Source organism: Cupressus sempervirens, chromosome 3 (assembly GCF_028749045.1).
Source record: "Cupressus sempervirens isolate cs-2001-9-10 chromosome 3, ASM2874904v1, whole genome shotgun sequence".
NCBI classification, from domain to species: Eukaryota; Viridiplantae; Streptophyta; class Pinopsida; order Cupressales; family Cupressaceae; genus Cupressus; species Cupressus sempervirens.
In genome coordinates this window covers 768,842,607-768,855,096 of record NC_143120.1, presented here as the reverse complement: position 1 = coordinate 768,855,096, position 12,490 = coordinate 768,842,607, and the positions used below count along the sequence as shown (strand labels likewise).

At 36.0% G+C, this 12,490-nt stretch overlaps 1 protein-coding gene across 1 annotated transcript; it reads right to left on the bottom strand.

Annotated features, from left to right (window-relative positions):
• Positions 1-742: 742 nt before the first annotated feature.
• Positions 743-1,630, bottom strand: LOC149569064 (uncharacterized). Its single transcript, XM_089816827.1, is given in 2 exon segments — positions 743-1,078; positions 1,081-1,630. Coding segments are annotated over 2 exon segments (876 nt in total). The 5' UTR covers positions 1,621-1,630.
• Positions 1,631-12,490: the final 10,860 nt, after the last annotated feature.

Sequence of the window (12,490 nt, the reverse complement as noted above, 5' to 3'; positions counted from 1 at the left end):
GCAAGAAAAACTTTCTAATCTATAAGCCAAGCAATAGAACTCACAATTCTTATGAATCCATATACTCAACATTTAATTAACCTACAAAAAATGCTAACAGAAAAATAAATGAGATGATTAAATACTTCTAATGAATCTTTCTCTGAATACCCCAAAGCACTTCTTACTATGGTCAATTCATATCTTCATGACAAAAGAATAAAACATCTTTCCTCTCCTTCTGTAATTCGAAAAAAGAAAGACACATAGAAGCAATGACTAATTAAATGGAACAAAAAACCATTGACATAAAATCCTCTTTATTGGCTCTACAATATTAAGTTTGATACATCAACAATTATTTCCCCCTCCTATTCTAACTCTCTAATTGTATCTAGAAAAGGCCAAACCCCCTGGCGATTGGAAAAAAAAATCATAAATAAGCCCTTTCACAAACCTTTCATTTCTCCATAGTGTCCTTTTGGTTCTATAACTGCATCTTGGGAAGGTGATTAGTTTCTTCTTTTCCTTGACATTTGGTTTTCCCATCTTTTCACTTCCCTATGTACTGGCCGAACTCCTTTATTTCTTCCTTAATTCATAATTTATATTTTAGTTTTCTAACAAGAGGAATTATATATTGGTTCATCAGTATCCAAACACACACACACAATCCACAAGGGTTCTGCCATTTTATATTATTATATATTACCAGAAAATGTCCATACTGTAACCAAAATTCCCTACTAACGATGTCCTAGACTCATTTTATCAGAATTTGTGGAGGACAAGATGGATGCCAGAAGACATAACTTGGGGGGTAGGTAATGTCCATTATGCATAGTGTGGTGTTATAACCTTCCAATTTTCTTCCATCTTTCTGCTTTACACTGTTGATCCTCTTTCTTAGCTTCTCTCTTTGTTCATGGATCCGCCAAAGACCATGTCCTAGTACAACACCAAAGTAGATTGTATGTGTGATCATGGGATCAAGAAGATTGTCTGTCTGAATCCACTCAAACCCCAAGTAGAGTGCAAGAAGAGACTCCAACAAAGGTGAGTAAATCTTCTTCATTTGCCTTCTCTCAAACTAGGCTATTTTGCAAAGCACTTTTTCATGTCTTCATGTGCTCCAGTACTAGGAGGAATTTGAGCCACCACATAAGTGGGATCTTGTGGAGAAGCAGCCACAAAATACAATGACTCGATGAGGGAAACAGTTAGCACAGCTGCAAATGCTTGTGCAAATGGAACAAAAAAGGGGAATACGCCAGTCAGTGCTGCAATCCCATAAGTATCCTTGCTATGCCATGTATCACTCAGGAACACATGTGCAAGTCCACCTTGCACTACAGCACGGTAAAATAACTCCTCCCCGATTGAGCTTGCTGTTACAATGAGCAAAAATTGCCATGGAAACATTCCAGGGAAAAAATTGACTAATTCCTCATCTTCAACGTCTCTGATAGCCCTAGCATAAGGAGAAAATTTCACAAGTTCATCATCCATTATGAAGAGAAGACACATCATTGGTGGAACTGCATAACCAAATCCATTTAGTACAACATCCATGGATAGACCTAATCCTCCGAGATCATCAATTCCAGTGAAAGAGCATATTATTTTTCCTACAAGTGCCATGACACCATAGAGACCTGTAGACATTTCAATATCTATATTCAATCATCCACATTACTTGATTGATGAATCTCAACACATTAGGAAACAACCGCTAATTGGGATTCAACATTGATAGAGGACAATACTGTTGAAAATGTTGTTGAAAAGTCTATGATGACTGCTACCCCAGATGACTTGGAGAGTTCTATCCATGGTGTAAAGGCTTCAGCCTTGATTGAGCATAACCTGGCACTATTCCATGAGGGAAACCCATATAACCACCTTTAGAAGTCCCATCTGCAGAGTTAGCAACACCTGCATCCACATTTCTAGTGAAATTGGCTTGATGACCCTGCCAATATGTTTGGTAGAAATTCAGACTTCTACGTCTCCATGATAGGATTTCGTGAATAGATTACATGACATTTCATTTAGTAGCTACAGGCTCATGTTGTGATAATCAAAGAGATACTAGATGTGGAATTGAATCCACATAGCGAGCAACAAGAAAGGCTCGGCATCGCATTATATCTATCACCAAATTTATCCACTTGCAGCTTCATTATATCTTTATTATTGATGCTCATAATGTCGATCATAATGAATCACTAATTTGCATTTCAAAATATGGTCTTTCCATTAAACAATTTGTGGCCATGCCTTATCTAGCTACGAAACCCTTTCACTTTGAAATTTTCCTTTAGGACATTCTTTGCATTTTGCCAAATGATTAGAAAAGTAAGTCTTCCTTCTACCTCTAGGTACTCATCGCGTGAAGTTCATTCCATGATCTTCATTTCGGCCTTGTAAACATTCCAACATCTTTCAAACTGGTACGTGTTCTGTGCTAATGAGCATGTGTTAGGTTCATGGAACTTCCTACATCTTTCTTTGTGGCTTCCATGTCTTCACCGACCGTGAGTGTATCTCTTTAAACAAGAGCATAAGACAAAACATAGCTCCATTATTGAAATATTTCCCCCATTTCATTATTGAGATCCTCCTTTATATCTGGCATTCTATACAACAGTTTGTGTGTGTGGTTCAAAAAGAATATGGGTAACATCATAACGATTGGTTGTGATATTAAGAGAAAACTCAATTTATCTTTTAAAAGAGGGCCTCCTTGAATCATTACTTTTGCACAAACCTCTATATTGATGGTCTCATTATCTGAATCAACAACTCGTGCTCATGACGTTGGGCTTGGAGGATGATCTTTGAAATTGTAAGTTAGGATTTGAACTTTAAATTTTATTTTGAATGAAGTGCCATGATACTTGAACTATATCTCAAGCTTTGATCACTTGAACTTGACCTTCTAAACTTTATAGGTCAAGGTTCAAGTTCAGTACATTCTCTAAATTCCTCCTTCTTACAATTCAAATCTTGCACAATCATAATCAGAAAAATAGACCAACCAAAGATTTACAAGATGGGGCTGATTTGGAAGTTTTAAAATGTTGTACTGAAAGCACACCTACAGTTGGCTCTGAATGGGGATTATGTACTGCAAAGTATGTAAAGAATCCAAAATCTCAGGTTTTGCAGAATAGTCCTTATCCATTGGGCTATAGAATCGAGCCAAGAAGAGGGTAAACAAAGAGCTTCTTGTTGGGAGAGTAGAGGGGAGCAGGGCAGACTAAAACAAAGCAGGAGAAAATAACAACTACTGACTAAGCAAGCAAAGGCTACACTAGACACACCAAAATTGAAAAGGAAATTTATTTACAAAAGGTGAGGAGACCTCACCAGCAGAACCCATAATAGAGAAAGATTCATACATGACCATTTACAGGAAGAGGGAAGTATGAACCTTTCCTAAATAGAGGAAGATGCTCCATTAATCTGAAACAGCATTGGTGACCTTTGGCTACTCCTTCATTGTCGAACTTGAATCCAAAAGCTATCTGCAACATAGTGACCCATAGAACCTTTCCAAACAGCCATGCCTCATCAAGTACTTTTGTTTCCTCTGTACTTACCTGCATACTATCTTTCACATGCTCTATCATGTTTTGTGAAGAAGAAGAAAATTCACTGAACTCTGGAAATGTCACTGAATCATACTTGCATCTATTCTCCTCAACCTTGTCACTTATAATGAAGATATCAATATTCAAATCTAGACTGGCAGAATATTGAAGTGATTCTAAATGCACTGCTGGAACATAATTACATCTATTGATACTATTACTTTTAGTAGAAATATCTGCATTAAAATTGGGATGGAGAACTTCAAAAAATTCTGGCAGTACTGCTTGAAAATACTCTCATTTATTTACTTCATTATAACTCTCAGCAAAGATATCATCTTTCAAATTAGAATGAACATAATCAGAAAATTAAAAAGCTTCTGGAAATGAAATAGCATCATACCAATCACAGGCTTTATCATTAGCAACTTCAAATTTCAAAATGGGGTTGAAATTGAAGGATTCCTTATTTGCTATAGCATCCATCTAGGCTGAGACATCTTCTTCATTTGCTACAGCAAGATGTTCATCTGAATTCACAACTTCAATATCTAGATTAATTATGGAAGAGTATTCCAGATCGGGAGAATTATAATTGGATTCACTACCTTCTTCATAATGCTGCAATGCCTCATTATTTTTTGCAATCCCTTCCTTTTCAACATTTGTCATTGCTACATCTTCAGATTCAGTATGGTGACCACTAAAGCATAATGCAGCCAGCATCTTTGTTTTAGGATAGTTTTCAGGAAGACAACAATTTAAAATATAATCCCCATTAATTTCTCTTTCAATTTTGCTGATCATTTCTTCAATCATATTTTCTAATTTGACAAAACATGTTTCCACTTTTTCTTCAAGACAAATATAGTATCATCACAAACCTTTGGAACTTGAAAATCAGTTTCACAAAAATTTTCAATGGAATTCAACTCTTCATGTTTTGCATTAACTATCTGATTATTCTCATCAGAGACTTCATGCAAAGGTTTATCTTTATTTTCTTCAAATCTGAAACTTTTAAAATCAGAGGTAAATGAAGGTATGAAAGAAAATTCTTTGTCAACTGTTCTTACCAATTCTTCATCATTGAGAAGGTTGTCTTCATTTGCTAAAAGTTGTGCTTCTGGGAAACCAGGCTTCTCTTCCTGTTCAGAACTCAAACCATTGGTTGATATTATCTCTTCATTCTGCTCATTGATTCTATCAACCTTAGGAATGCTTTCTGCAACTTCAATGATTTCAACATGCTAGACCAAAACTGATTCTTTTGTTTGTAGTTCTGAGAGTGGTTCTAGATTCATACTTACTGCATCAGGCTCAGTATTAGGAGAACAAGTCTCATTTTCAACATTAGATGATGGATCTAAAGGTGCAACTAATGACTTCATAGGAAATACTGTTGAGAAACAAGGAATAATAACAAACTTTTCTTCTTCTTGTGATGGTTCAGGCTGGAAATGGTCTTCATACTAATCATTTTCTTCAAGCTTCTTTGATACTTTAGTTGCATCTAAGCTTTTCTTTCTGGAAGCCAATTCTTTATCACTGTAGGGGATGCCCTCATCCACTAAAAGTTGTGCTTCTGGGAACCTAGGAATCTTTTGTTCTCCAAAATTCAAACTATTGGTTGATATGGGCTCTTCATTTACTGGTTTTTTATCAGGAACCTCTGGTTTGACTTCTTGTTCGCTCAAAACTTAAAAATTTAAAGAGATGCAATCTGGAAGGGCTTCTGACATCTTACCATCATTCACATGTAGTTCTTTTTTTAACTTCTGCAACAACTTTGTTTTCTCTTCCACCTCTTTCAATAGGTGATATCTTGCGCATATACTTCTCCATAACAGCACGGTTGCATGATCTTCTTTGATACTCAGGTTCATCCCTTCTCCATTACTAATGCTTTCTCTCCAAGCTTCAAATATGTCATGCAATACATAATTAGTAGTGTGATGAAGCTCTATAAGGGAAGGATCTAGTCTCCCTCTTTTCACCAATTTAATAGGCATGGTCCTTTTTAATCAACAGAGTTGCCAATCTCTACAAGTTAGAGATAATAAAATTTGAAAATATAGACACTGGACCTCTTACTCAAAATTGTGAGAACTAGAATGGAGTCGCCAATCTCTAGATAGCAGAGATATCTATAACCACTGGGGAAGCAAACATCAACACAAATTTTCTCCTCTATTTTCTTCAATAAAAACTTCCTGCCATCAACTTTGAATTAATTCTTTCTTCAGCTAGTTGGGAATGGAAGCCCGATTCCTTTTAAATTCTTTGAACTCTGATATGCAACAGGGTTCTTTAAACACAGAGTCACCAATCTTTAGAAGAGATAATAATAATAAGACTAAGAAAATAATCTCTAGCACTGATCTTCTTTTCCATTTCCCCAGTGGAGTTGCCAAAAATTTGTTGGTAAATAGATTGTTCTTCTTCTGATTCTCCTTTTAATTCACCCAATTTGTAATGAAGAACAACTTTACACAATAGTTGGGAAACTGTTTCTGAGAATAACTAGTTTCCCTCTGAATTAAGGTACAACTCCCTATGTGAATAATGTTCAAGGAATTATGTTTCTCTCCTAAACTAACACGAGGTATGCTCTTAACCCGAGAGCAAAAGAGGCAAACTAAATTAAGCCTAAACAGGACTTAATCCAGGCAAGAAAAACTTTCTAATCTATAAACCAAGAAATAGAACTCACAATTCTTATGAATCCATATACTCAACATTTAATTAACCTACAACAAACGCTAACAGAAAAATAAATGAGATGATTAAAGACTTCTAATAAATCTTTCTCTGAATACCCCAAAGCACTTCTTACTATGGTCAATTCATATCTTCATGACAAAAGAATAAAACATCTTTTCTCTCCTTCTGTAATTCGAAAAAAGAAAGACACATAGAAGGAATGACTAATTAAATGGAATAGAAAACCATTAACATAAAATCCTCTTTATTGGCTCTACAATATTAAGTCTAATACATCAACAATTCTTTCCCCCTCCTATTCCAGCTCTCTAACTGTATCTAGAAAAGGTTGAACCCCTTGGCGATCAAAAAAAAAAATTCATAAATAAGCCCCTTCACAAACCTTTCATTTCTCCATAGTGTCCTTTTGGTTCTATAACTGAATCTTGGGAAGGTGATTAGTTTCTTCTTTTCCTTGACATTTGGTTTTCCCATCTTTTCACTTCCCTGTGTACTAGCCAAACTCCTTTATTTCTTCCTTAATTCGTGATTTATATTTTAGTTTTCTAATAAGAGGAATTATATATTGAGTCATCAGTATCCGAACACACACACACAATCCACAAGGGTTCTGCCATTTTATATTATTATATATTACCAGAAAATGTCCATACTGTAACCAGAATTCCCTACTAACGATGTCCTAGACTCATTTTATTAGTATTTATGGAGGACAAGATGGATGCCAACAGACATAACTTGGGGGGTAGGTAATTTCCATTATGCATAGTGTGGTGTTCTAACCTTCCAATTTTCTTCCATCTTTCTGCCTTACACTATTGATCCTCTTTCTCAGCTTCTCTCTTTGTTCATGGATCCACCAAAGACCATGTCCTAATACAACACCAGAGTAGATTGTATGTGTGATCATGGGAGCAAGAAGGTTGTTTGTCTGAATCCACTCAAACCCCAAGTAGAGTGCAAGAAGAGGCTCCAACAAAGGTGATTAAATCTTCTTCATTTGCCTTCTCTCGTACCAAGCTATTCTACAAAGCACTTTTTCATATCTTCATGTGCTCCAGTACTAGGAGGAACTTGATCCACCACATAAGTAGGATCTCGTGGAGAAGCAGCCACAAAATACAATGACCCAGTGAGGGAAGTAGTTAGCACAGTTACAAATGCTTGTGCAAATGGAACAAAAAAGGGGAATACGCCAGTCAGTGCTGCAAACCCATAAGTATCCTTGTTGTGCCATGTATCGCTCAGGAACACATGTGCAAGTCCACCCTACACTGCAGCGCAGTAAAATAACTCCTCCCCGATGGAGCTTGCTGTTACAATTAGCAAAAACTGCCATGGCGACATGCCAAGGAAAAAATTCACTAATTCCTCATCTTCAACATCTCTGATAGCCTTGGTGTAAGGAGAAAATTTCACAACTTCATCATCCATTATGAAGAGAAGACACATCATTGGTGGAACTGCATAACCAAATCCATTTAGTACAGCATCCATGGATAGACCTAATCCTCTGAGATCATCAATTCCAGTAAAAGAGCATATTGTTTTTCCTGCAAGTGCCATGACACCATAAAGACCCATAGACATTTCAATACATGTATTCAATCATCCACATTACTTGATTGATGAATCTCAACCATTAGAAAACAACCGCTAATTGGGATTCAACATTGATAGAGGACGATACTATTAAAAATATTGTTGGAAAGTCTACGATGACTGCTACCCCAGATGACTTGGAGAGTTCTATCCATGGTGTAAAGGCTTCGACCTTGATTGAGCATAATGTAGCACCATTCCATGAGGGGAACCCATATAACCAACTTTAGAAGTCCCATCTGCAGAGTTAGCAACACCTGCATCCACATTTCCAATGAAATTGGCTTGATGACCCTGCCAATATGTTTGGTGGAAATTCAGACTTCTACATCTCCACTGGTAGGATTTCATGAATGGATTACATGACATTTCATTTAACAACTACAGGCTCATGTCATGATAATCAAAGAGATACTAGACGTGGAATTGAATCCACATAGCGAGCAACAAGAAAGGCTCGGCATCGCATTATATCTATCACCAAATTTATCCACTTGCAACTTCATTATATCTTTATTATGGATTCTCATAATGTCGATTATAATGAATCACTAATTTGCATTTCAAAATATGGTCTTTCCATTAAACAGTTTGTGGCCATGCCTTATCTAGCTACGAAACCCTTTCACTTTGAAATCTGCCTTTAGGACATTCTTTGCATTTTTCCAAATGATTAGAAAAGTAAGTCTTACTTCTACCACTAGGTACTCACCGCGTGAAGTTCATTCCATGATCTTCATTTTTTCCTTGTAAGCATTCCAACATCTTTCAAACTGGTATGTGTGTTGCGCTAATGAGCATGTGTCAGGTTCATGGAACTTCCTACATCTTTCTTCGTGGCTTCCATGTCTTCACCGACTGTGAGTGTATCTCTTTAAACAAGAGCATAAGACAAAACATAGCTCCATTATTGAAATATTTCCCCCATTTCATTATTGAGATCCTCCTTTATATCTAGCATTCTACACAACAGTTTGTGTGCGTGGTTCAAAAAGAATCTGGGTAACATCATAAGGATTGGTTGTGATATTAAGAGAAAACTCAATTTATCTTTTAAAAGAGGGCCTCCTTGAATCATTACTTCTACACAAACCTCTATACTGATGTTCTCATTATCTGAATCAACAACCCGTGCTCATGACGTTGGGCTTGGAGGATGATCTTTGAAATTGTAAGTTAGGATTTGAACTTTAAATTTTATTTTGAACGAAGTGCCATGATACTTGAACTATATCTCAAGCTTTGATCACTTGAACTTGACCTTCTAAACTTTATAGGTCAAGGTTCAAGTTCAGTACATTCTCTGAATTCCTCCTTCTTACAATTCAAATCCTACAACATCATATTCAAAAAAATAGACCAACCAAAGATTTACAAGATGGGGCTGATTTGGAAGTTTTAAAATGTTGTACTAAAAGTGCACCTACAAGGTTACAAAACACACTATCAAGTGTGACCCTGTTAAAGAATTTAATCACCCTATTATGAGTGGTATTGTTAGAGGACTTTGAACATTCCCTTAGAATGTCACCTTGATTAAAAGATTTACAAAATGACTGTGTAGGTCAACCTTGATTAAAGGATTTTATTACCATAATGGTTAGAAAGTAACAACTAGGTTTGATCTGTAAAACACAACTCACTTTGAAAATTCAAATCTCCATTCAACTCATTTGCTGATTCATTGATTGGACCCCATTAACATCTCCATCACTGATATTTTTGGCATCCCTTCAAGCTTTCACACTTTTCCAATCTCTTCATTTCTCTTCTGCAACTTTATTCTTCATAAGTTCTCCTTAAGATTGCATATCAACAATGAACCAACCTTAGAAAAATATCTCTTCTACCTCCTTAAATTAGTAATTTGATCTTTTTTCGCTTAAACATCACTGCAGATCTTAGGGTTAGGTCAGATTCATAGAATCCTTCCATCATTTTTTCTCCTTCTCCTTTCTAGAAACTTCTCATCAAATCCTTGCCATAGATCGTGCTAAAAAACTCTCATCATGCATTAAATTGTTGGATACAATTGATTAATTGTGAGTTGTCTTTGATGTTACACAAATGTCATATCAGTTGGCAGACAATGCTTACCGAGCTCACTTGGCCAATGAAGATAGTTTTCCTTGTCTACCAAGCATTCACTGGTTTACTTTGAACAGATGATAGTGTCTACCGAGCTCACTCGGGTGTCGAAGGAATTGAGGAAGAAGAGAGTGTTAACCGAGCTCACTCAATTAAAAAACGAAAAGATGGATAGTATTAGTATTCACCGAGTTCACTCGGCTGCCAAAGGATTATTACAAGTTCACAGTGTTAATTGAACCTCTATTGGTTAACAAAGAGAATTATTCTAAAATTAGTTTCTACTGAGTAGGGTCGACTCTCGAAGGATTTTTCTTGTTTTGGCATATGAAGCTTAATTACTTAATGTATTGATTCTAGCTGACTATGGTGATAAATATTGGTTATTGTAATTTGAATTTGGGCCAATGTGACAATCTAGAAGGTATAAATAAAAGGTCAAGTTGAGATTTCTAGTGTGTGTGCAAGTGTGTTGATTGAATTGAAAAAGAAAGAGAGGGAGAAAACTTGAAGGATAAGTAAGTATCCTTGTGGAGCAGAAAAGTAATGTTTGATCAGGAAAGATCAAGTTTAAGTAGAAAAGAGATCTGGATTCAGCAATTTAGTTGCATCACAATTAGTTCATTTCATTGTTACTCTCTAACCATTGTAGCAGTGATCTAAAATCTCTTAATAGAGTTGGTTTAATAGCCAATTGTAAATCCTCTAACAAGGTGGCAATTCCAATGAATTGTTTTAAGACCTCTTGCAAGGCCACTCCTAATAGGGTGATTGCATCCTTTAATAGGGTCACACCTAACAGTGTGTTTTGTAACATTTAACAAGGTTGGCTCCTAACATGGCTCACTTCAGAAGAGTGAAAAACAGTAACTAGTTACATTGGTGATTTTTTCCAAATTGGGTTTCCACGTTAAATCCTAGTGTCTCTTGTGTTCATGTTATTTCTCTTATGCATGCAAGTTAATTACTTATAACATCTTAAGATTCATAAAATTAATTCACACTCCGCATTTACTGAGTTACAACATTTGCTATGTGTTTATCGAGTAACAACAACAATTAGTTTTCTTAGTCTAACTTTTATTGTTGACATCTAAGGGATTTGGGATTTATTCACCCCCTCCCCCCTCAGTTACTCCTATATTTCCAAAATTTGGTATTAGAGCTTTTGGTGCTTGCAAGAAAGCTTTCAAGGACCTAAGCTAAAGATCAGGATGTCTTACAATAGAGAAATACCAAAGCTAAATAGAGACAACTTTTCAGCATGGCAAGGACTCATGAGACTTTATCTAGCTACCATTAGTGATTCAAGCTACAAATACCTTGATGAAGAATACAAAACTCCTACTGGTACATTATTTGTTGGAGATCTTGTTGAGAAAAAGAACCATAATATCATGATGATTGATATTGCATCTGCTCTTAGCTACGATGAATTTGATGAGATCAAAGACTGCAAAACTACTTTTGATATGTGGAACAAGCTAAAGGATATCTATGGTGGTGATGAAAATGTAAGGAGAACCAAAGCATAAAGCCTTAGACGATAGTTTGATCAAATCAAAATGAGAGAAGATGAAAATGTTGCCAAATATGTGCAAAGAATCAAAGCTAGTGCCAATGCAATTAGAGCTTCTAGAGGAGAAATCAAGGAAGAAACTGTTATAAGTAAAGCTCTTGTTGAGATAATGGGTGTTGCACACATTGCATAATATTGTTATTTTATTATTTTATTTATTATTATGTAATGTTGTACCTAGATGGACGTGCAACATGTAAAGATTCCCATAAAATATTCTTGATGAGTTGTATTGTAACATTGTGAAAATATTTTATGTAATTATTTAATATTGGGGAAAAGAATTAAATGCCCAATATTAAATGTGGGGTCAGTGGGTTAGGTAGCACATGGTTTTAGCACATGGCTTATGTAATACCACTTGGTGGTTTTGTGGGACTTGCTACTATATAAGCAGTCACAAGGGTAGTTGTTGTAGAGATAGAAAGAGTGACAAGGAGAAGACAAAAGACAAGAGTCGAGCGGGACAAAGCTTGACAGGTTAGCCAAGGGAGCATTTGTGAAGGTTGAAAGCATGGCATGGGATGTGTGGATTCATGCTTGTTCACATAGTTTGCTCGGTTGTGGCTATGGCCATGAAGGCTTCCATGGTTGTATGGCAATGGTATTTTTGCTAATAATACATGGTGATGGATGCTTTTGGAGGCTGGGTTTTTTCCCTCAATGAGGGTTTCCCAGGGTATATCTTGTGTCACAATTTTTGTGGATATTTTGTCTATTCTCTTGCATGTGGATTTTAATTTCGTGTTTATTTTAGATTTATTATGGGTTATGTGGAAACGGTTATATTCTTTATTGCCAAGTTTCCTTACAAGTGGTATCAGAGCTATGGTTTTATTATTGTAACCCTAGATTGAATCCATGGGAATGCATGAGAGGATAAAAGAAAGGGCAAGATATATGAATGATTTATTGCAGATCT